The 26,089-nt window shown below is 42.6% G+C and overlaps 1 protein-coding gene across 4 annotated transcripts in view; it reads right to left on the bottom strand.

Moving 5' to 3' along the window:
* The window catches only part of KIF1B (kinesin family member 1B), a 152,281-nt gene that overhangs the window by 15,550 nt on the left and 110,642 nt on the right, over positions 1-26,089 (bottom strand). For all 4 annotated transcript variants that reach the window (XM_045165717.1, XM_045165718.1, XM_045165719.1 and 1 more), the window contains 12 exons: positions 22,960-23,078; positions 21,916-22,001; positions 20,174-20,303; positions 19,839-20,001; positions 16,929-17,019; positions 14,911-15,029; positions 14,213-14,268; positions 11,785-11,893; positions 10,185-10,251; positions 9,437-9,521; positions 7,381-7,486; positions 704-818 (listed from right to left, as the gene is read on the bottom strand). In XM_045165717.1, coding sequence (XP_045021652.1) covers positions 704-818; positions 7,381-7,486; positions 9,437-9,521; positions 10,185-10,251; positions 11,785-11,893; positions 14,213-14,268; positions 14,911-15,029; positions 16,929-17,019; positions 19,839-20,001; positions 20,174-20,303; positions 21,916-22,001; positions 22,960-23,078 — 1,246 coding nt within the window. The remainder of the gene's footprint in view (positions 1-703; positions 819-7,380; positions 7,487-9,436; positions 9,522-10,184; positions 10,252-11,784; positions 11,894-14,212; positions 14,269-14,910; positions 15,030-16,928; positions 17,020-19,838; positions 20,002-20,173; positions 20,304-21,915; positions 22,002-22,959; positions 23,079-26,089) is intronic.

Here is a 26,089-nt window from a genome sequence, read left to right as displayed (position 1 = left end):
GTGCGTGGAGGACTTCAGCTCTACCAGCAATTTATTTCAACAGCAAATCAGAAAACAATACATGTAAGGTCAGGCAGTATTCCTTGTGGGTGCATTTACTTTTCTCAAAATTTTTCAAAGTTTTTTTCTGTAGGCAATGGCTGATACTTATTATCTGTCATATGCCCAGCACTGTTTGCCCTAAATCCCTTTTTGAGACTCTCAACAACCTTCTTAGGTAAAGGCTATTAATACTATCATTACCCCTGTTCAAGAGATAAGGAAATTGAAGCACAGAGGAGAAATCACTCTTCCAAGGACAGGAGGGCAATTAAGTGACAGCGCAGGGAACCTAAACTCAGACAGGCTAGTTCTAGCATCTGCGATGTTAGCCCTACTAGCCTCCATCCACAACTTCCAAAACAAGAGGCCGTTTTCTTAAAATCATGCTTTCTCTGATGGATAGGGACTAGGCTACTAAAACTGAGAATGAAATAGAAGTTATATGACTTTTTGGTTAACTAGAGGCTGGGAACAGAACCTGATATAACCAGAGTAGTTAGCAAAGTATAATATAATAAGTAACTTAAGGATGAGCTGGGAGGATGAGCTGGGAGAAAGGAAGACACAGTCAGTCACATGGTTCCTCCCCATTTCCTTGTTGTAACCTGCCCACTGTGCAGGGCTGGCAGGTCACGGCAACTCAAGTTGTGGGTCCTCTCACCTCCAGGTAGGCCGACAGGGTCATGTAGATCTTTTCTCCGTAGGGTGTCACTCGGTTCAGAAGGAGGGAGTTATGGAGGGAACTATCCCAGACGGCCTCGAAACGATAGAAGGTCCTACGGTCGAAAAGGCAAGAGGGGTCACCTAAAGCTGCAGGCACCTAAGTGCAGGTACTGCCACAGCTGGAAATGCTGTAGAGCCCTGAAGTCATCTTAGCCCAGATAGTGCCACAATCAGAAATGTTGCAGAACCCACAGTGACCCACAGTTCCAACTTCCCGAACTCTGACAACAGAGTGGAACCTTCATCTCCTGGGAGAGAAAGGTCAGCCTCCAGCCTCTTGCCCCCACCCATTGTCAAGGAACACTTAGCTATGTTCTTTTTTTTGACAAGCCTGTTTTCTCCCTGCCTATAAACATCAACAAAGTGAGATCAATCAAAAGAATTAAGATGAAAAGCAGAAATGAGTATGGACAGAAACTAAAATAAGAAAGACTAAGTGAGCTTCTCCGTGAGTCAGTGACCAGGGCAGGAAATAGAGGTTCAACCATTTGAAGCAGCCTTCTTCATGTCTCAGTTCCATCCTGCTGAACCTCAGAAACATCACGCACACATCTAGGAGGACTGATGAGAGAGACAGCATAGAGAACCTTGTTTTAAATAAAATATGAAGTTATTCTTAGCTGACATTTCAGTAAAAGAAAATAATTTTTAGTACCAGAGCTAGCCAACTACTATTTATCAGTTTTCCAAAAATCCACGTAAGAATCTAACGTTCAAATAACTAGAAGTTTGATTATTTAATAAACACCCATAAACTGATTTTGTAAACTGTCCTAATACCTTTCTTTTTTCCTCCCAGTAAAACACCATAGCCCCTACTTGACATTAAACCTTCCGGTTCAGCAGGTCTCACCTGAAACACCATCCTGAGTTCAACAGCAGAGTCAGAGATCAACTCCCAACTCAACCCCCGAGAGAACTGCCAGGGAAAACACCTTGTCCACCCCTGCAGAGTGGGCTGTCCAGCACCACGCTCTCTGGACGTGTAACACACCTCACCTGATACAACTGGAGTTTTGCGCACTTTATTCCCTGCCCAGTACATTCCACCTCGCCCCATACCAAATGGTAATCTCACTGCAGCTGTCTTTTCTAGATGTTGGCAAATAGTTGGCATATCTTCTCTCTAAACACACCTCTGTGATTCTTTCTCCAGAAATAATCAGAGAAAACAATACTTCTAAATGAACTCCGTAACCACACCTCATCCTGAGTGCTAGTGTTCAGCCTGATGATTTCATCTTTTTTTTTGTTTTTTATGATTTCATCTTGTAGCTGCTTCTAGAAGTACAGTTGTAAGTCATCTTGCAGTACAGTTGACCTTTGTACAACAGGGGATAGGGGGCTGACTCTCCATGCTCTTAAAAATCTGTGTATAGGACCTCCCTGGTGGTCCGGTAGTTGAGAATCTGCCTGTCAACACAGGAGACATGGGTTCCAGCTCTGGTTTGGGAAGATCCCACATGCTGCAGGGCACCACAACTACTGAGCCCGAGTGCCTACAGTCCGTGCTCCACAAGAGAAGCCACTGCAGTGAGAATCGCGAACTGCAACCAAGACTAGCCCCTGTTCGCCCAAACTAGAGAAAGTCTGCGTAGCAATGAAGACCCAGAACAGCCAAAAAAGAGAAAAAATCTACGTATAACTTATAGTAAGCCCTCGATATCCAAGGTTCTGCCTCCGCAGGTTCAGCCAACCACGGATCACGGAGTTCTGTGGTACCTACTACTGAAAAAAATTGACACATAAGTGGACCCACACAGTTCAAGCCCATGTTGTTCAAAGGTCATCAGCTGTACATGATACTCTTACAAAGATCTAGCTCTTCAGGTAGTGCATAAGGGGTCAAGAAAATTCTCTACACAGATACCAAAGGAACAGAGAGACAGCAAGACAAAGATGGACGAAGCAACCAAGGGACCCAAACAGCAACCACAGAGGACAACACAAGCCCCTCCCCTGCCCCTGGGCTCACCAGAGAGCCCTTTATGAACCTACAGAGCCCTGTTTTGATCGAATCTAAATTTTAGTTTGGTTTAAGACAAATTCTGACGTTGGGTGGTGGAATCCATTACTTCAGCAGAAGCCACCTGAGGGCTCTGTCCTTGAGACGGCTCATTTATTGCGTCCCAGAGTCTGCCGAGGGACCTGGAATGGGGCCTACCTGTGGCCCTGCAGTCTGGGCCCGCCTGTGCTGAGGTCAAGTAAAGCCCCTTTGTAGGGTGACAGTGTGTGTTACCCTGGAGACACCGGACAGTGATTCCTAGCCCTGCTGCCTGGACCTGTGACTCATTAAAAATTGAACCAGAACTTGAGCTTCCTGGGGCCAGGATTTACAGTTCATGAGTCCCTCTCAAATGAGGCAAGTGTTCTGAATGTGTGTGAGAACGCCTCTTCACATTCCTGTTGTCTGGTTTTCATTTAACCTAAAGAAGAAATTTCTCTGATAGAAACTTGGCTAACATAGAAAAATTCTTACATCACTAAAATCTCCCTGTATTGGGATGGGGAGAAAAAGGTGGTTTTTGTTTTGGTTTTGGTTTGATTTGTTTGGTGCTTGGGAGTTACGGCTGCACATTTTTTTTCCAAAACACTCACCAAGGGTGGCAGTTCTTGAGAAGAGGTCATACAAACTACAACCAGGACGCGTGAGTAATGCCAATGGACTCAAGCGAGCAAGAGAACTGGCGGTTAGAAACAGGGCTGAGTCCTAAAGCATGCTGTCCTGTATGGCTTTAAGGTGGTCAGGAAATAACCCCAGGTTGATTTCTCAAGCTATTCTAGACAAAAGCAGCGTGTGTTTATGCGCTGTGTGGGTGTTTGTGTACATGCATCTTAAAAACCATTTAGGCTATACTGTTATGTGTCACTTCCTTCAGTTTTCTTTCCTCAATCAGATGGAGAGAGAGATGGGAGGCAATTTCCTTCACTACCAAACTAGGAATTTTTTTCTATTCCAAAAGCAGAAAATAAATGAGACAAGTAGTCCTGACAGGACAAAGAGAAATGTTTAAAAATAAAAAATATTTCTCACAGACTCAGCTACCGAAATAACTAAACTGGTCTCTGATACTACACAGGACAAAACAAAGAAAAAGGTTAACAATCACAAAAGCCTGAGATTCCATATGAAATGAAGGCAGTAACATTCTACTTTGCAATGTGGAAGGGAAAACTTGACACGGCATAAGAATAAAATGAGCAGGTTTACTAAATGGAATGAGAAAATAATTATGAACTCTACTGATTACTCGAGAATCTACAAGCGAAACTATACATGCATTAGAAAAGCCTAGGGCGCAACGATGCAGAGTGAGGTCTCGCTCTATTCCTAGGTGGGTGCAAGTTTACATAGGGGCAAACTACTAAATTACAACAGCAGTCAAAGCAACAGAAGACATAAAGCATTCTGATAAAACAGAATCTTTATGTGCAAAAAAGCAAACAGAAAATACCTAGGAATATCCTTATCAAGAAAGAGCCTGCAAAAACATAGAAAAAACTTTCGTTAGTACAGCAAAAGTCAAAAAAAATAAAAAAAGGAAAAAAGAGAGGGGAAGAGAGAAAGGAGAAGAGAAAAAAAACAGATATAAAACACAAATTTGCTGACAAGCAAAGTGAATTTAAGTGGACAATTAACAGCAAATTTCATGGGACAGTTTGATAAACGGCTTACAATGAGAAGAGTCATTGTGTTAAGGAAATGCTGGACGTAGAAGGGAGACAGTTTTGATTAACATCCCTTTAGGAGGTGACTTACTATTGGAAATGGTAGGAAGTTGCTGTGGAGTTATGAGAAAACCAAACCAATTAGGTAAGAGAAATGTAGGACCGGGAAGAAAAGGAGCAATGGCTCTTGTCAGCTGCACTCTGCTATCAATGTATCACAAGTGCCTTCTAATCACGTACACTCAATACACCCAACTGGAGCTCTGTAAGTTCAACTTGAAACACTAAACCTTTAGGCAGAAAGAACAAAAGCTCTCTTAACCAAATTCCATTTAGCCACTTACCATATGAACTTATGCTCTTCACAACCCTAGAATGTAAAGACTGACATCCAATTCTCATTGAGCATTATTCTAAAATAAAGAGGTAGCTCATAGGCCCAGTGGAGAAGGAAATGGCAACCCACTCCAGTATTCTTGCCTAGAGAAATCCCAAGGACAGAGAAGCCTGGCAGACTACAGTCCATGGGGTCACCAAGAGTTGGACACGACTGAAGCGACTTAGTGCATGCATAGGCCCAGACAATTTGCTCCAAAGAGCTGAGTTTTGTGCTTCTCAAGTATCAGTAGTATTTGGTCCCAAACCTGTCTATGCAGTTGTTTTTGTTATTACAATGATCTAATTTAATTAAATATTAGATAAATCACTGAAACATGAGAGCAATAAGAATTTTTGTTTAGTATGAAACAAAACTAAGTGTGAAAACTAAACTAAATGTCTTTAAAAGACTTGATAACAGTGAGTTGTTTAAAAAAACAGCTGTTCAATTAAGTTTGGGTGAGATGAATGTAAAAGAAAGAGGGAAATAAAATTTTAGTGATACATGATAAAAAGCTTAAAGGATTTTGCACTTTGATTTTCTTCATAAGTTTCCAGTTCCACCAAACTGAAAATTATAGATGATAAATTATGGGTGTGGCTTTGTCAGAAAGACAGTCAGAAGTCTAATAAATGAGCCTACAATTAAAGAAAAGGCCTTGGCCCTAGAGCAAGAGCTTGACAAATTTATGTACATTTACATACTTTAAAAAAGTGTTTATAGTCTGTATCTTTTTATTATTCTTGACTTTAGCAACTTTTTTGATTAATTAACTCTAAGCTTCTATTGGGAAAGATAAAGTTGGTTCTTTTTTTTTTTTTTTTAATACAAAGCAAGAGATTTTATTGGGAAGGGGCACCAGGGTGGGCAGCAGAAGGGTAAGGGAACCCAGGAGGACTGCTCTGCCACATGGCTCACAGTCTCGGGTTTTAGGGTGATGGGGTTAGTTTCCAGGTTGTCCCTGGCCAGTCATTCTGACTCTAGGTCCCTGCTGGTGGTGGTGATGCCAAGCAGGGCCCTGTGGGGCTCTTGAAGTGAAGGCCTTTTCGTCCCCCATTCCTTGTAGGCTAGATTCCAGCCTCCACGACTTTTTCTGAGTTCCAAAGGGCAGAACAGTTGCTGAACAAAGGAGAAGCCAAGGTAAGTTGCTTCTAACAAAGTCAAATTGATCTTCTACACATCTAACCCACTGCCAGGCATGAGTCAAAGGACTGGTTAAGGTTACTCTAATGGAGGCAAGTTCAGCACAACCAGCACATCAACGAAACACCATGTTTCATCATCTTTCACCGAGTACCACAGGGAGGGTTAAGATATGTTTCTGACAGTCGCAAGGAGAACATGATGAATGCCAGCTGAACACTTTCTGTAAACGTCTGGCAGCAGAGAGAACGCTGTGTGGGATTAATGCTAACTTCACAGAAATGGTGTTGTTCAAGATTTTGCCCAGGGAAGAGGCCAAGGGAGATGAGAGCAGCCTGCTTTATTTCTGCCACCCAACCCCCCGCCCCATATGTACACCCCTCTCAGTCACCTTCCCATTCTGCCCACAGTCCCTGCCAGTTTCTCCAACAGGCAAAAAAGCAAACACACATCTGCTTCCTTTTCCTCATTCCCATGAAAATCAGAAACACAAGGGAGCAACGGAAAGAAATTAACCCTGGCCCAAACTTTTAACTCTGCTTCTGGTTTTTGTCTTATTTTTCTTCTCCCGCTTGCCAACAGACAGGAGCAACTTTTCAGGAGCAGACAGACCACAGAGAAATCCCGTAGTTTGAAGGTTGTGTTCCAACCCACATTAGAACACAGAGCCACTCCTGTTCCCCAGACCTCACTTCATAAAGACACAGAGCCTCTGTGCACAATGAGGGGACTCCTTCCCCAGGGAGGGAAATGCACCCCAGCAGATTTATTTATAGTTCAATACAGAAAAGCAGAATAGCTATGTACTTTATACATTCTGTCATTATTTGATTAAAAATGGAATTCTGAAGGGAAACTAGCTTAAAATTAAAATTCATTATCTATAGCAGCCAATCTTGGTCAGAAGAGTTTATAATAATTTATTGCCTTTAATGCATAAGTGAAATAGCGAAACTCCTTGAGCCAACACTGGCAGCAGCAAAGATGAACACAAGAGAGTTCACTACACCTTGGAGAGCAGGTTTCCATGAAACCCAAGGCCAAGAGAGAGAGGTCTTTCTCCAGCAATCACTTCATAGGAAGACATTTAGTCTTAGCCATAGTTAATCTACATGTAAAACCTTGCTGAGTGGCATGCTGAGTCTTCTTCTGCTTTTTCTCTATCGTTGTGCTACAGCTACAGCTTTTTCTCTAACATTGTGCTACAACGTTCACACTCCCCAAAGGAAAGAATATTTTTGTTCTCTGGGAGTAACATATGAGTATCTCCAATGGTTTATGTTATTTATTTCTGAAGAACAGGATAGGCAGAGAAGGAAATAGGGAGTTTAAGTGAGAAGGTGGGGAGTCATTAATGAATGAAGAATCTAATGGTGAAGTAATCAACTCCCAGGGCTGACTCATCACTCGCCCCGGTGGCCCACCTGCTAGAGTTGTGGGACGACTTCAGGTACTTGGCAGAGATGATATTGAGAGAGAGGATGGCGTCCACTGCAGCTTCATCCACCTCAGCCTTATTCCTGATTCGGCCTGAGAGAGACAAGAAAGAAACCAGGACATGGGGACATTTAAAAACAAAACAGTAATCCATTAAGCCAAAATGAGACTGTCAGACCTCTGTGTAATTTCAGGTGCCGGAAGAGTCATTTGGTTAACTGTAGTTTCAAAGACTAATGTGGGAATTCTCAGTCTTCCATTCTTCTCCATATTCCGTCTCCCCTTTACATCCCAAATTCAGTCAACTGTGAACATTTATTCATTGTTCAAAGAGCTTCTCATATTCATCTCGACTTTTATTTCTAACATCACTGCCCTGCTCATCAGGGGAAGGTCATCCCCTTCTGATCAGAGACAAGCAACAGTCATTTAACTGGTCTCCCAGCTGCTCTCATGTCTCTCCTTGTCAATCCACCCCACACTCACCTTCTATAATGTTCTTAAGCCACTGCCTTCATTATACCACTTTCTTGTTTAACATCTTACAATTCTGTTTTCAAATACTAAGACTAGGGTATGCAGCAGTGCACAGAGTTTCAGAACACAGGCTCTGGAGCAGGACTGCCGGGGTTCAAATCTCAGCTCCGACACTAACTCTCTGTGAGGCCTGGGCACACGCTCAATCTCTTTGAGCCTCACTTTCCTCACCTGCCAAGTGGGAAAAACAATTCTGCCCTTTAAAGAATTTTATGATCATATTATATGTTATGTTATATTATATGAACTAACATTTTTAGAGCATTTAGGAAAGCACCTGCCACACTTCATGCTTGTTTAAAAAAAATAATAAGCCATAGGGTTACAGAAAAGCCTTAATAACTGCTGCCTCTGCTCACCACCCATTCTGGTCAGAAAGCATCTCTCTTTTTTTGTGTGTAAAAATTAATTTTGAAAAGCTTGAAAATCACTGTCCTGGATAGGACAGAGTATATAACCATCCTTCCAGAGGTCCCTAATTTGGTCTGTAGGCACCCAAGAGGTTTATGCATAAAATTCAGAAAGGCTAAACTGTAACAACTTTATTTTCAGGAGCCTCTAACTGAAACTGGTTTTTCCTTCCATAAGGAGGGGAGGGCACAAGCCACAGTAGACTGAGCAGTACTTATACCTTTGTCCCAGGCAGAAATCACAGATGTTTCTGTTATCACACTAATGTCAACTATATGACACTCATTACCACTTTGAAATGATACAAATTAGACCCTCTGCTTATTTAACACATCAATAGAGAGCTTATGTTACAAATTTGTTTAGTTTTTAACAATTGCAGTTCAGTATTATTAGTTCCCTTAGTAATCCCAAGTACTTTATTTTCTACATTTAAAAATGTAATTCTGAGGCTTCACCTCTGCCAAATGGGTCCATGGTAAAAACAGGGTCAGGCCCCTGCCTTAGCCTCTCATTCTACAGCTGATGCTGTTGGTTCAATCTTTTCCTCTCATGGGACCTCAATTCTGTCTCTCCTCTCTGACCATAGGTTTCTAGCCATTTGCTCATTAGACATTCCTGACTAACTCCAAATGCTTATAAAAAAAACAAACAAAACCCTCCAATTTCTCTCTAATCTACTCAGAGCATCTCCTACCCAGCCAACCCAGTCCTCTTGGATCTTTTTTGTTGTCCACTCTCCTAGCACAGGTCTGTTTCAGTTGTCCTCATTTGGTACTCACTCCTCAAACAGCTCTGGACACATACACACGCTGTTCCTCACTAGATCACAAGCGCACAAGGAGCAGAGGCTTCTCTGGGGCCTTCTCAGGGCCTTTGGCACATAACCACTCCCATAGTCCTTGAGAAAAATACTGGCAGTGGCATAACCTATGAAGGGAGCTGGGAAACAAGGGTACTTTTGAACTCAAAGTCTCTCTTCTGATGGTCATGTTCTCCAGTGCAGTCTTCCACATACTCCCTGTGCTCCAAACAGGGACCAATCACATCTCTAAAAAACCCTGGCTCCGTCCTCATCTGAAGAAATGTACTCACCTACCACCAGCTCACGAACATCCTTCCAGTGGAGCTCACTCCCCTTCTCATGGATGATGGTCACTGTGATCCTCCGCTGGATGCCCTAGGTAATGGAGCAGGGTTGCAATTTAGCTGGGGCCATCTCTTATTTCCTCTTGTTTGCCCTTTGTTGGATCATCTGGTGTGGTGGTGGCAAGAAGGGGAGGTATGGAGAGAGATGGGAAGTGCTGTCCACACTGTTATTCTGAATCAAGGGACACAGGTGAGGGACTGAGGAAGAGCCAGGTGCTGATACAGCTTCAAGAACCACTGCCCAGACTGTAAGTCCCAGAGTAAGCCCATCTGGTTCACAAGCACTTCTGAGCACTGATTAAAACTACTTTCCATTTGCCAAAGAGGGACCTCCATTTCATGACTGGATTTTCAGTCCACTAAAACCTTACTTCTCTATCTCCATTAAAATCTTCTGGCTGTGAAAGCAGAGTTTCTTAACATCACAGAGTGAAAATGGCATAAAACCACAGGGGAGTGGCATACATTCTAATAACTGAATTAAACAAATTCTTTCAAAATAGCTCTTTTAATATGTGTATTTATACACAAAAGCCAAGGTTTGAGAAACTTTAAGGAAAGGATAGCGCAAAGTCTCCCAACCTCCAAATTCCCTTCAAATGAAGATAAAAAGGCAGAGAAACAGAGGGCTGTTTCTTATTCTAACTCTTTTTGTTGTTCCCTTCTAGGCCCTTTTTGGCTCCTTCGTTAGTACCTGGTGAAGCAAAAATGTCCCCTGGCAGGGCAAGCCTGCTGTATGGTCCACCACGGCTGGGATATACCTGTAAAAAAAGAAATACGAAAGAAAGAGGTTAGATGGATGCTTGTGCTAAAAACTAACTGCAGCTTCACCTGCAAGGTCCTCCCTGGTCGTGCTACCCCTCAGTGGTTTCTGTTTTCCTAAACTCCGATCCCACGTCCTTCTCATCATCTGGAGTGGACACATAATCACACAGTCATTTGCATTTAGTAAAACTTTCTCCGTATTCATGTCTCATCATCCTGACTAGACTGAAGTGTTCAAACAGCAGTAACACCTTTTGGCTCCATCCCAGCTCCCTGTCTAACAGATACTCTATAAATAATGTATTACTGCCATGGCAAGTGTCAGGAGATGAGGAAGAGATAACTTCAGATTTTTCAGAATCAGAAAGCAATTAACTCAGTGGAAACCATTCACTGTAACTTCTTCTCCATCATAATGCAAGTTATAATCACATTATGGATCTGTCTACAGAAAGTCAAATTCCTTAAAGTAATGCCACTACTGCTGAATACTACAGGATCGATAGAGCCAAACCTCACACACAGCAGGAACTCAGTAAATGTTTCCTGGAGGTAACTGTGATGGTGGTACCTGGCATGATAAGCAGAGGACCATTAAGATAACATTTATCCCCTATCCTTTAACTGATATAGCCTCTTCCCTCTGTTTCAGGAGAGGGATCTCTTTTGTGTTTTTCAAAGGCATTTCCAAGACAAGTATAAACAGTGATTACATTTGCCACTGAGTCTAACACAACAACTCAGAGTAAGCCGATGCTGATTATTTTGACTGGAGCCAAAAGTCCTTAACTGGGGGTGATTCTGCCCCCATGGGATATCTGACAATGTCTATTGCCACAACTGGAGGGAAGGGCTACTGGCACTTTATGGGTAGAGGCCAGGGACGCAGTTAAATACCTGTAACATTTAGGACAGCCCCCAACCACAGGGAATCATCTGCCCCCAAACAGTTCAGAGGTTGAGAAACCCTGGTCTATGGAAATATTCTGTCCCCTAAGCCCCTGAGATGTGGATATAAGTCTCTGGCCCCATTGTGCACAATATGCTTCTGACTCTCTTTGCTTGTTTGCTGATAAAACCCAGTATGTAGGTTGTCTTCCCTCGTAACAAAGTGCCAATCTCCAGGCTCCTGCTAACAAGAAGTTAAATCACTCAGTAAGTATTGTTTACTGTTACAAAATGTGGAAATAAAAGAAGATGTCCTATGGAAGCTGACAGTCCTGAGTTCAAACCCCACCCTACTGCTTCCTTGGTCATATTATTTAATTTCTCTGAGCCTAGATTTTCTCATTTGAATAAGAATATGGTATGTTCCATGAGGAAATAAATGAGAAAATAGTTTTTAAAAAAGTAAATTATAATACTAGGTAGTTCTCTGACAAACATCTGATTCAAAGAATAAACACCCCTAAAATTCAGTTCAAAACTAGAATGTGATGTTTTGTGAACCTGAAGACAAAGAGACTCAAAATTACATTTTTTAATTTTGCAAAATTGTCATATTTAAAAATATAGAAAGTTGGACTTACTCTCCCGTAGGCTCCAGTTCACTGATCTCAAACCAAACCAGAAGATCATACTTGCTCATGCTCTGGCCAAGGCTGGTTTTGCTCATGGTATTTAACTTGGTGGCTGGAACTTTTAAAAGTGTTTGGAAAATGTTAACATGTGGTCCAAGTCTACTCTGCAAAGGTACAAGCTTCTCTAATGTCAGTCTCCAAGGACACACTTGGGAAAGGCAGCAAGAATCAGGGGACAGATTTCAGTGCAGGAGACCCAGAGACACTTAACCAACTCTATGTGCACCTCTAACTTCAGGGAACAGGAAAACGGAGGGTCAGCATCTTTCTCCCTCTCTCCCTCTCAACAAAATATCCAATGATGAGAACACAGGCTTTGTGCAGCATAAATGCGCTCACAAAACCATTAAAAAACCTTCCTAAGGCTCTCACATTTGCAGCATGCAGAGCACATAACAACGTGGGAGAAACAATGTGGGGAGGGTCTCACTGTGTGTGGTGCGTGTGGGGAGCTGCTGCTGCTGCTGCTAAGTCGCTTCAGTCATGTCTGACTCTGTGCAACACCATAGATGGCAGCCCACCAAGCTCCCCCGTCTCTGGGATTCTCCAGGCAAGAACACTGGAGTGGGTTGCCATTTCCTTCTCCAATGCATGAAAGTGAAAAGTGAAAGTGAAGTTGCTCAGTTGTGGCCGACTCTTAGCGACCCCATGGACTGGAGCTGGGCTCCTCCGTCCATGGGATATTCCAGGCAAGAGTACTGGAGTGGGGTGCCATTACCTTCTCTGGTGTGGGGAGCACCTGTCCCCTAACCCAGTGGTTCCTGAACCTCCTGCACATGAGCATCACCTGGGGATCTCAAAGATGGACCAGGCCATCCCGCAGGCCAATTAAAGAACAATCTACAGGGATGGGGCTCAGTCCTCTGAGAGGTTTGAAGCCCCCCAGGTGATTCCAGTGTATGGACAAGTCTGGGAACCACGGGTCTAACCTGTAGATACAGGATTCTGTAAATGATCTGTTACCCATTTTCTTCAAATGTAAATTCCATGTCCTTATCTGTACTGATGAAATACATTAACCAAAATCCTAGTACTTCCAAGAATGTCAGATTCTACAAGGTGTGCATTTTGAAACACTACATAGAAATCCTGAAATCTTGGCAATTCAAAGAGGGTTCTCTGCTCCGAATCTGGGAGCAGTGGTGTGAGAGTCTGGGGACCTGGGATCTAATTATCACTCGACCACTAACTAGCTTTGAAATTCTGGTTGAGTCAGTTAACCCCTGGGAGTCTTGTCTCCTCACCTCTAAGATGAAGATCATAATATTAGCTATCTGAAAAGATATTGCGAGAAACCACTGATGCAATGAATCTAAAGGGGCTTTATGACTCTTGCAGCACTATGCATGGCCTGTTGGCATTATTCACCCTAGCTGAATTCCAGGTGAGATGGTGATGATGCTACTCTAGAAGGTAACCAGGGGTTACTGGTGTGCCTCTGAGGGTCAGAAAGCAAAACCAGAAGCATTTTTTTTAAAGCCATCTACTATTAAAAAATCCTTCAAATTAATAATACCACTGCAAAGAATCCAAACCAACAAACCTAAGGAGCCCCCACCCCCACCCCAAGATGTGAAAAGGGCATAAACAAAGAAGGTACTCCCTAAAAATCTCTCTGAAAGAAATGTGACATGACCTTGACAATGTGGTGAACTCTACACTCAGGTCAAGTAGCAAACAGAAACATCCGTGGTTCCTACACAGAGAGCCAGGCTTTGGGACTGGCCCCTGAGGATGGTTCTACATCTAAGGCAGAGCTAATTTAGTTACTAACCATCTCGTTTAGGTACCCTCTCAGGCTGGCAGCTGGGAACTGGCAGAAAGAGAAAAGGTGGTGATGGGTCAGCCCCATCCTTGAAGGTGGCAATGGCGGAGGAGGCAAGCACGTTGGCATGCTCAGAAAATGTGTCCAACACATGCACATTCACATAGTCAGATACGAGAAATCGGATCAGTTCAATCTTTCTCTCATGGTCTGAAGGCAGGACAGAGGTAAGGCGCACAGAGGTGGAGAATGAGCAGGGGGTGGGGGGGAATGTGGCAAGTGGGCAATGAGGAAAAAGGATGAAAATAAACAAAGAAAAGTCAAAACAAGATACATGAACATGCAGAACAAATGTAACATGCAAAAAAATGCCCGCCACTAAAGTTAAAGGGGTTACACACAGAGCAGAGAGGCTGAGGAGCAGGGAGTTTATCAAACTCTTCAACAAGACCAGAGTGCCAGAGTGGATAAAGCCCTAGAGTTTCTCACCAACAATTCTAGGTCCTGCTAGATACTGGAACACACAGGATGCACAGATGTTGAGCAGGAATTTGAATATGACTTTTTACCTGAAAAGTCATGCAGCATATAAAGAACCCAGCTGGCACTCACCTGGCTTGGATAGTGGCATGGGCGGAGGGAAGAATCGTCGAGACGGCTGGGGTGGACTGCAAAGGAAGATGAAAGTTCTTCAAGACTAAAAAGACCCCCGTGCTAATACTAATGGCATGTTTAAATCCCATTTAGAAGCAGATCACCTGTACTTTCAACACTAGCACATTATCAGATATCAGATATATTCCCACACAGTAAAACTGAGGCTAAGACATTTTAAGAGAAGTCCCCTTGTAAGTCTTACCTAACAAATAAGAAATTTTTTCTGTTAACACTGACACTCTGCCATCATCCCAGAGTCCCCATCATGGTCTCCTCCCTCATTCTGGTGTCTCAACTCAGACACACGTTTCACAGTGACTCTATGCTCCATGCAGTTCTAGGTGGTTAGGAATAATTATACACAATTTCCACATTATGTCTCGATTACCTCAACTTTATCCTATTCAAAGTCTCTTCCTACAAGAAGATGGTACTCAAGGCCCCCTGGGCAAAACTCAATTTGCTCCTCCTACAATTAGTGACTGGGTGGCTTAGAAGAAAGATGGTGACATTTCTAAAAAGGAAACGTAGGACAATATATAAAACTGTCACTTACCTATCTTAAGCCCTCAAAAGATTTCTTCCTTTCCAGCAAGTAACAATAACAACAACAATATCAACAACAAAAAAATCTGTGCTCATTTGGTCCAAACCTGTGAAGTTCCTGTCCTTGCAGGTGAAGTGGGTGCTGCTGATAATGCCCAAAGACTTCAAACACAATCGGCTTGGTTTTGATATAGTCCACGAATGATTCCGTAACCTCCACTGCAATCTAATAAGGAGTAGAGCCAAGCTCGATTAGGGTAAGATTTTTTACAGGAAAATGCACATGTCTGCAGCAAACAGCACTCAGGCACTTTGAGTACCCAGTATGTGCTGGGTACTTTACTCTGCAGGCCTCTCATATCAGAAGAGATGGGCTCTTCTCTGGTTTTCCTTCTACAGCAACTTAACCAAGCTCCAGGCGTTCCACCACCTACCCTAACTGACCTCCAGCCCCTCTGTGTCCTTCAGTCAGTATGAGGACTGCATCGGCTGCTCCCTTCGCCTGTTCTCTCCTCCACTTTGAGGGTGGGCCCAGACAGCAGCCCTGCCCAGGAGGCCTTCCCACTTCTCTGTCCCTGTTTTCCCTGTACTTCAAGGCCCAGGCCAAACAGCAACAACGATACGAAAACTGGGACTGCTGACTATGTGCCAGGTACAAGGCCAAGAGTGACCCACCTTTTCTTATTTACACTACAGCCTTCAGGAAGCTCCCCAACCTTCTTTGTCCATCCAACCATCCACCCTCAACAAAGAATGTAACATAGAATTCTCTTTCCATTAGTAGAAATAATTCTCCCTTTTCCCATTCCCAATGCATTTCAAGAATAGCTTTCAAATATGTCCATAAGTTGTACTACTATTTTTATAAACTGCACATAAAATAAATATGCATTTTATTTCTCCTATCATAATTCTAAACTCTTCAGAGGCATAATCCCCTGTGATTCATCTAAGTGTCCCCCTCACCTCCACACAGTGGCATCAGGCATGGCCCTTGTACACAGGAGACAATCAATATTGATCATATACAGTCATGCTAATGTTTATACAATTAAAAATAAAAAAGAAAACTATGTTTTGTGTTTGTTCGTTCCATTTTTGGAGTTGTCCTTTCTTATTTTTATTTTTCTGGCCAAGTTGCACAGCATGAGGGATCTTAGTTCCTGGACCAGGGATCACTTCCCCTGCAGTGGAAGTGGAGTCTTAACCACTAGACCACAAGGGAGTCCCCCCTTTTGTATTTTAGAGAGTGGACTATGGTTAGCAAGAGACTGAGACTGTTTCCTGTATAGCTGTGAAGATTCTGGATGCTAGAGTCACATTTCCCTGGGTTCAATCCCACCTCTGCCTCCTCCTAGCTTGGTAACGTTGGTGAGTGACTTCAACTGCTCTGTGCTTCAGTTATCTCAACTATAACATGGGGATTATGACAGTATGTGGCATAAAAGAAAGGGTTAAATCAACTAAGACAGAAAAAGCACCTCTAACAATGACTGATACAACATAAGCTCTCAGTGAATGTTAGCTCTTGTGATGAGAACGAAAACTTTTGAATGGGGTTAAGTAAATCTTTCTAGAAGAGATGGAAAGTCTGTTCTCTTATTCCACTTATGGGGGAGTTGTAAGGGGCATTAAAGGATTAATCATCGAATCAGCTGAAAGGAAAAAAGATTCTGAAGCTTAGTTTAGCTACAAAAGAATTTCACAGTTTCTACATTATTTGCAACCAAACAGTGTTATGTTTCTTACCGTTTAAAGAACATATTAACTTTAACAAAACTCATATTAAACATGCTTATTTTTCTAGGACGGAAACACTAAAACAACTCACAATTCAATGACAAAGAATTTACTGGCAGACCAACCCCCAATGCTACGCACAGGCCCACTGTCATTCAGAGAAGATGCTGGCTGCTCTGTCCAATGAGGATGAGCTCAGGGCCCTGGCTGCTGCCTCCACTGTCCACTCTCGCCACAGAGCTCCCCCTGCATAGCAGCTCGGATAATCATCCTTCTTCGGCTGAGAAAGCCAAAGGGAGCCCGTACATGATGCCTGCCTCACACAGCTGCTTCGGGGTACCACCAACCTGTAATACACCTGGCAAAAAATGTCCACGTGACTTACATTCTGCACATGGTAAAAGCCCAGAGGACTTCCTCTGCCATTGTTCTTGAGGGGTTCAGTGGAGAATGCTTCATCATGCCGATGTAAAAAGCTTAAGAGAGCGAAAAAGACAAAAACCCACATTAATTTCGCATTAAATGGTTTCATCAGAATTCTCTTGGATCCCATGGAAAGAAGCATCTTAAGCAGAGTTTTTAACTGAGACAAGTTATTTGCATTGCTCTGTAGAGAACATGTTCCATATCACACAGATAACATTTTAGATTTTATTTCAAAACTGACTGAAAAATCAACTAACCCTACCACTTAGCTGGGGCTTCCCTGATGGTAAAGAATCTGTCTGAGGTGCAGGCAATGCAGGAGACATGGGTTTGATCCCTGAATAGGGAAGATCCCCTGGGTAGGGAAGAAGTGAATGGCTACCCACTTCAGTATTCTTGCCTGGAAGATTCCATGGACAGAGGAGCCTGGAAACCTACAGTCCATGGGGTCTCAAAGAGTCGGACATGACTGAAGCAACTGAGCACACACCACTTAGCTACGAAAACACATGAAGACTGAATTCAGTGAACTCTCATTCCAATGCAGAAGGTTTTTACTGAAAATAAAAACTGAAATCATTTTGTATAGAAAAGATTTGGCAGATTGAAGCTTCTATAAGGTAGCACTAAAGCCTGTGGATGGCATATCTGCTGGGAGCCTCTCTAACACCAGCAAGGAGTAGATTCAAATGTCACCTCTTCCAGGGAGATTTCCCTGACTCACTCAAACAGTTCTACATTCCCAGAACAACAGGGGCCTATTTCTTCAATAGCAATGATACCATTGTTTGTAATAATGTATTTATTTGCCTGTTTCCCCAAAAGAGAGTGTGTGTCTCCCACAGGGCTTGAAATATAGAAAATACTCCTGAAATGTTTGCTGAATCACTGGGCTATGTTTACTTATTCTCATAAATAATGAGATTTTATTGTTCTGTCTCCCTAATATTAGTCTGAAATAAAAAGTAGTGGAGAATTACAGAATACACAATTCAAAGATGTACTGCTAGACAGAAATATCCACTAGAAGGATACCCCACACTCCTATAGGAAAAGAGGGATAAACAGTGGGCAGAGAGACCAGGTCTTCCATGAACTCCTGGTCTTCCATATTACAGGTGACCCTTGAACATCACTGGTGTTCTGGGTCTGGACTGCGTGGATCCACTTGTATGTGGATTTTTTCAATAGTAAATTTTACGGTTTTGCACGATCCACAGTTGGTTGAATCTTTAGATGTGGAACTGCGGATACAGAGGAACCCTGGATATACACTTGGGTTTCAGACTTTGTGGAGGAGGGTCAATGCCCGTAACTCCTGAGTTGTTCAAGGGTCAACCATAATTCTCTCAGCCTGAAGACCGTGGTGGACTTTTGCCAGGTAACCAAATCACGTACCACTGTGACACTGCATCTTTCCACACTACGCGTACTCTTGCCTATTTTCTTTCTTCTCATTTCTCCTTACCTTTCTCCCTCTCTTTTACTTTTTACTCCTTTCTTTTTCTTCCAATTTCTTCCTTTCCAGACCACACAGTGCACCTGCCAGAGGCCGCATGAGCATCAGCTGGCCTCTGCCCTACACTCCTCCAACGCTCTCCTCGGAGCAGATACCAATATGTGGGGGTTCCACATAGGTGATACCTGAGGCCACTGACTGTGCTCTACAGCTGTGTCTTCCCAATGCAGGCCAGATGAGAGTTTATAAAAACCCCAGAAAAATCTGAGTCTTCTTTCAACATGAGTCAACATGCCCTTTCCTCCAGTGCTTACACCAGGTGGAGATGCTACTCTCTTTTCAGGAGACTTTGGGACAGAAGTTAATAGACCATTCTTGCCATTTCAGATGTCAGCTGACCAAGCAGGTCTTTTCCGTAAAATACATTAGCTACTAATGGAGACTGTTAGTGAAAACACATTAAATGGGCAAATCTATACTGGATGGATAATATTTCATCAATTGTTATGTTTTAGCAAATGACATTAACAGCTTAACTACGTAATAACCACATTTAATTGAGAACTTGGCTGACAACTACATAGAAAGTGAAGCTACATGAGGCCTCTGGAAAGGATAAGGCACACACAGAGGGGAAAGGAAGGGCAGAAACCTAAAGCAGCCTTTTGGTGGCACCAACAGCAAACCGTGGGCTTTAGGAATGGGGCAGTTCAAACTTCCTTCTTTTATACTGTGGCCCTTTCCAAGTACTCAAAAGATATATTCATGTTAGGAGTATTAAAACTTAAGATTCTCCAAAAAAATGTTTTTGGAAGTCTTGAGACAAAAGTAACTAGAGCACAGAGCTCCAGAGGGTTACAGGATAGACAATGCTTATTAAACAGATGAGAAATGAAACCTGTCACATCTTCTCTACTTACTTACTAGCTTTCTTTCAATGGATATAGAATTTTGCTGTTCTTTAAACGACTTACATTTTGTCTTTCCCAAGCATTAAACAGGCATAATTGGCAGTTGGATAATTCATTGATTTCAGACTTGTTTATTAACAAGACATTTTGGCATGAAGAACATTAAAAAGGCTGATGAGTAAGCTTAACTGGATCTGACCCTGTACTCCTGGCAGAGGGGGACAGTCCACAACTGAACCTCTAGCAGGATGTGTGGCCGCACTCCTTCCCACTATGAACTCTGTTTCGTTCCATTGCCTGTTTCCACTTCTTACTCCCAACCAGAGTAAAGAAAGCATTTTATTTCAGGGTCTGGGAGTCATTTCTCTCTTGAGAGTGTACAATCTGGCAAGTCTAACAGCACTCTATAGCGCACAAAAGTCACCATCCAGGTTAATGGCTAGGAAGGAGGAGCAAAGTGGGGCTTACTTGAACTGACAGAAGATGTCTGCATACTTACTTGAACTGACAGAAGATGTCTGCATACTCTGGGAGGATTCCACTGGCCTGCAGCACTGTGACCCGGAAAGTGAATGCACTGCCCAGCTTTAGGTGGTTGCCGATCTCTTCAGAAAATCCCTCCATCATCATCTTACCATCCAGCAAAGTGCTTGACTTCAGATCTAAAGCAGGTCAAATGAACACAGGTATGGTTCAAATAATGACAAAGCACCTTTCAGAGAGGAGAGTGTATTCTTCCATCACTAGTTGATAAAAGTAGTGATCATCCTTAACAATAGTCAGTGTTTTCCCCTCTTGGAAAGCACCCCCAGTCACAGCACTCTGATTACACACCCAGGTCATTCATTCGGTTGACTTCTTCTGGAGGAGTAATGACCTCAGAACTCTGACCCTGTCCTTCCACAATCCTCAGCTCCTCCAAGGACAGACCAGAACGGGTCAATGCAACCGAAGAAATGTCACTCTGAAAACAAGGCAGCATAAGTAGATGATAAGTAGTATGACAACATATTTTTCCCACGTTTCTTTTACGTCTGTTTATGTGCCCCACAAATAATTGTGACTGAAAAGTTACATGGATTAAGGACTGCCTGATGCTTGAGAAACCTATATGCAGGTCAGGAAGCAACAGTTAGAACTGGACATGGAACAACAGATTGGTTCCAAATAGGAAAAGGAGTACGTCAAGGCTGTGTATTGTCACCCTGCTTATTTAACTTATATGCAGAGTACATCATGAGAAACAGTGGGCTGGAAGAAACACAAGCTGGAATCAAGATTGCTGGGAGAAATATCAATAACCTCAGATATGCAGATGACACTATCCTTATGGCAGAAAGTGAAGAGGAACTAAAAAGCCTCTTGATGAAAGTGAAAGAGGAGAGTGAAAAAGTTGGCTTAAAGCTCAACATTCAGAAAACTAAGATCATGGCATCTGGTCCCATCACTTCATGGGAAATAGATGGGGAAACAGTGTCAGACTTTATTTTTGGGGGCTCCAAAATCATTGCAGATGGTGACTGCAGTCATGAAATTAAAAGACGTTTCCTCCTTGGAAGGAAAGTTATGACCAACCTAGACAGCATATTGAAAAGCAAAGACATTACTTTGCCAACAGAGGTCCGTCTAGTCAAGGCTATGGTTTTTCCTGTGGTCATGTATGCATGTGAGATTTGGTCTGTGAAGAAAGCTGAGTGCCGAAGAATTGATGCTTTTGAACTGTGGTGCTGGAGAAGACTTGCGAGTCCCTTGGACTGCAAGGAGATCCAACCAGTCCATCCTAAAGGAGATCAGTCCTGGGTGTACACTGGAAGCACTGATGCTGAGGCTGAAACTCCAGTACTTTGGCCACCTCATGTGAAGAACTGACTCATCGGAAAAGACCCCAATGCTGGGAGGGATTGGGGGTAGGAGGAGAAGGGGATGACAGAGGATGAGATGGCTGGATGGCATCACCGACTCGATGCACATGAGTTTGGGTGAACTCCAGGAGTTGGTGATGAACAGGGAGGCCTGGCAATGGCAACCCACTCCAGTACTCTTGCCTGGAAAATCCCATGGATGGAGGAGCCTGGTAGGCTGCAGTCCATGAGGTCGCTAAGAGTCAGACACAACTGAGCGACTTCACTTTCACTTTTCACTTTCATACACTAGAGTAGGAAATGGCAACCCACTCCAGTGTTCTTGCCTGGAGAATCCCAGGGACGAGGGGAGCCTGGTGGGCTGCCGTCTATGGGGTTGCACACAGTTGGACACAACTGAAGCGACTTAGCAGCAGCAGCAGGGAGGCCTGGCGTGCTGTGATTCATGGGGTCGCAAAGAGTCAGACGCGACTGAGCGACTGAACTGAACTGAACTGAGAAAAGGTGATACCACATAGTGTAAATGCTGGGCCTTCACCCTCGCCTTGGGAACTGTCAGACATGTCCTATGTTCTATTAAACAATCCTGCGGCTACCTACACCCTTTAATTCTAGGGAGAACTTCCCTCCAGTACTGAACATCCATCCTCCTAACAAATCTGTCTACTTCTTTCTCCTTCCACAGGGCTTTTCTCTTCCTGGAAGATTTCTCACCTGATTAAAGTACTCGTTATCAAAAGATATTTTAGCTGTTCCTGACTGTCGAATTCCAGAGCCATAATCAGGAGCTTCTTCATCCGCTAAGCAGGAAAAGAAAAAAGCAAGGATGAGATGACATATGGGGCCGAGGGAAAATGACTCATTGGATTACAAAATAAACAGGAAAGCAGTGGAAACTTAAGGTCCCAAAAATTTAATATAAGAGGAGATACTAAAGAACAAGTCTTTTGCATGAGAAAGAATGAGACCAAAGCAGTAAGATCAAATAGGGTTTCCATCTCCACTCAGGGAAACATACCCCTCTCCTTGCTCAAATGAAACTAGTTAATAAAGAATCAGTTTGATTCTTGATACTGCTCAAATATCATAATTAGAAATACTGTTCCCTTTCCTATATTCAATAATACTCAACAAATATTTGAAAAATACTAGACTGAATTTGTGGAGACCACCATAAAGTCAACATTGGTGACTGTCACACATTTCCATGGGGAAAAGCTGAAAGGTCATTAAATACAGCACAGCATTTGGAAATTAAAACAGAAAAGCTAACAGGGAATAGCCATGTTCTTTCCTCAGAAGGTAGGCTGGATCTTGGAAAAGTGTAATGTATCAAAATCTTGATCCACGCATTACAAAACTGTAGCCAAAGCACAAAATGTCTAGCTGTATCCTGAGAGAAAAGTAGGCAAGAAAATGTCTGAAAATCTTGTTACTTCTGAAGCAGTTAAAATCCATTATTTAAAATGCAAATTACTTTTATAAAGTTAATCCAAGAGTTGTTCCTCATGGTAAAGGAAATCCTTTCACCCCATTATTCAAAAATAGCAGTAGGATCTACTACAAACCAAACAGGATCTACCTGTGAAATCTGGGAAGAAGAGTTAGAAAGGAAGCAGTAAAGGCTCTCTTTGAGATAGTCAGATGCACCACGGTTTGTTTTGAAGTGTGTAACTGAAACACGGCCCATACGGAACCGGCCTGCTTTGTCTCAAGGCAAAGAACCCACAGCTTTCATTTCAGAAGAGGGGCACCTACCTGCAATGGCCTGCACAGCCACACGCAGAAATCCACGCACCTCTCCCTTCTCACTGACGATGGCCACCCTGTGAATCAGGGGCACGGGGTACAGCAGGTTGCTCAGGTAAACAAAGGCCCTAGAGACAGACACCAGGAGACAAGCATCTGAGCATCCCACAGACAGAGAGGCTGGCTTTCAGATTTACCGAGAATATCTTCATGAAACTGTGAGCTGGCTTCTGGGCCCTGTCTTAAGGTTGCCGCTCTGTTTTGTACTCTCAGACTGTCTCCAGATGCTTTTTCGGCACAAATAACATATAAACAAATGCAAATGCTTGTGAAAGATCAACTTACACTAAATCACTCCCTATAAAAATTACAACAGGTAGAGGAGTTAACAGTTGGAAGTAGACTTCTAAGATATGAATACTGCTAAGGGTGGGGAAAAGGGAACCCATTAAGGAGTTCAACCTTTTCATGTAACTATATAAAGAGGTTTTGTTTTGTTTTTCCTGATAGATAAAACAGAAATCAGGAGATCAAAAAAAAAGAAAAAAAAAAAAAAAAGGCCAGAGAAATGTGACTGAAATACAGTTAATAACTCTAAAATAGATTTCAAGTCACAACACTGTGGGTCTTTATTTTTACCCTAAGAAATGACTATATTTAGGCAAGGTGACTGACACATATGGGCAGAAAGGCTATGAAGCCAGAAATATCTGTTAGTGAGCTTGCAGGAGACTCAGGATGGACATCAACAAAAATGCTAAGGAAGGAGACACCGATCCGCAAAGGGTGTCTTTTGCTTCCAGAGCCCAAAACCTTACTCAGAAATCAGATACACAAAATAAGACCTAACGTTTTCTACTTCAGATGAACTAGCAAAGTTGTATCACATTGGTTCTCTTTTTATCTTCTTTCATAATTTTGTAGCTTTTGATTTTTTCTTTAAGCAATACAAACTGGTGATCACAAAGTTTGGGTGTTTATTCCAGTTAGTGGATGGCAAACAACCTAGTTCCTACTGTTGCTCCTATCTTCCCACTTGGTATATGCTGATCCTTGGACACGAGACAAGACAAAAGGTAAACATTTAAGTCAAGAAATCAAATGTAACCCAATGTGACACATACAGGCATACCTCGTTTTATTGTGCTCCACTGTTTTGCACTTTGCAGATACTGCGTTTTTTATAAGTAGGTTTGTGGCAACCATGTCTCCAGCAAGGCACCATTTTCCCAACAACATCTGCTTACTCCATGACTCTCTGTCACATTTTGGTAATTCTCATAATATTTCAAAGTTTTTCATTATCATTGTATTTTTTATGGTGATCTGTGACCTTTGATGTTATTGCTGTAATTGTTTTGAGATGCCACAAACCACACCTATACAAGACAGTGAACTTACTCGGTAAATGTGTGTTCTGACTACTCCACCAACAGGCATTCCCCTGTCTCTTCCTATACTTGAGCCCCGCCCCCACCCCATTCCTTGAGACACAACAATACTGAAATCAGGACAAGTAATTAGCCTACAATGGCCTCTAAGTGTTTAAGTGAAACGAAGAGTCTCATGTCTCTTACCTGAAATAAAAAGCTAGAAACTTTAAGCTTAGTAAGGAAGGCAAGCTGAAAGCTGAGACAGCCTTAAAGCTAGGCTTTGTGTGTCAGTCAGCGAAGCGGTGAATGCAAAGGAAAAGTTCTTGAAGGAAATTAAAAGTGCTACTCCAGTGAATACACAAATGATATAAGAAAGTGAAAAGGCCTTATTGATGATATAAAGTTTGTGTGGTCTGGATACATGATCAAACCAGCCACAACACTGCCGTAAGCCAAAGCCTAATTCAGAGCAAGGTCCTCTCCCTTTACTTCTATGAAGGCCAAGAGAGATGAGGAAGCTGCAGAAGAAAAGTATGGAACTAGCAGAGATTGGATTATGATGCTTAAGGAAAGACGTTGTCTCCATAACATAAAAGTGCAAAAGGAAGCAGAAGTACTGATGTAGGAGTTACAGCAAATTATCCAGAAGATCCAGCTGAGATAATTAATGAAGGTAGCTAACACTAAATAACTAAGGAGCTTTTTGATGAGGGTTAAAGAGGAGAGTGAAAAAAAGCTGGATTAAAACTCAACATTCAAAAAAACTAAGATCATGGCATCTGGTCCCATCACTTCATAGCAAACAGATGAGGAAAAAGTGGAAGCAGTGACAGATTTTATTTTCTTGGGTTCCAAAATCACTGTGGATGGTGACGGCAGCCTTGAAATTAAAAGACATCTGCTCCTGGGAGGGAAAGATATGACAAACCTAGACAGCATATTAAAAAGGATTACATGACTTTGCTGACAAAAGTCTATATAGTCAAAGTTATGGTTTTTCCAGTAGTCATGTACAGTTGGATCATAAAGAAGGCTGAGCATCAAAAAATGGATGCTTTCAAACTGTGGTGGTGGAGAAGGCTCTTGAGAGTTCCTTGGACTGTAAGGAAATTGAACCAGTCAATCTTAAAGGAAATCAACCCTGAATACTCATTGGAAGGACAGGTGCTGAAGTTAAAGCTCCAATACTTTGGCCACCTGATGCAAAGAGCTAACTCACTGGAAAAGACCCTGATGCTAGCAAAGATTGAAGGCAAAAGGAGAAGAGGGGCGGCAGAGGATGAGATGGTTAGATAGCATCACTGACTCAGTGGACATGAATTTGAGCAAATTGCAGGAGACAGTGAAGGACAGGGGAGTTTGGCATGCTGTAGTCCAGGGGGTTGCAAAGAGCTGGACATGACTTAGCAACTGAACAACAACAAAAACACTAAATAACAGATTTTCAATGCAGATGAAACAGCCTTCTATTGGAAGAAGATGACATCTAAGACTTGCAGAGCTAGAAGGAAGTCAATGTCTAGCTTCAAAGGACAGGCTGACTCTCATTAGGGGTTAATGCAACTGGTGACTTGAAGCTGAAGCCAATCCCCACTTACCATTCTGAAAATCCTAGGGCCCTTAAGAATTACACTAAATGTAGTCTGTGTTCTATAAATGAAACAACGAAGTCTAGATGATCAGCACATCTTTTTACAACATGCTTTATGGAATATTTTAAGTCTACTGTTGAGACCTATTGCTCAGGGGCAGGAGCTAGAGTCCTT

The sequence above is a fragment of the Bubalus bubalis genome, chromosome 5 (genome assembly GCF_019923935.1).
Source record: "Bubalus bubalis isolate 160015118507 breed Murrah chromosome 5, NDDB_SH_1, whole genome shotgun sequence".
NCBI classification, from domain to species: Eukaryota; Metazoa; Chordata; class Mammalia; order Artiodactyla; family Bovidae; genus Bubalus; species Bubalus bubalis.
Note: the sequence above shows the minus strand (reverse complement) of the source record. Positions and strands in the feature narration are given on the sequence as shown.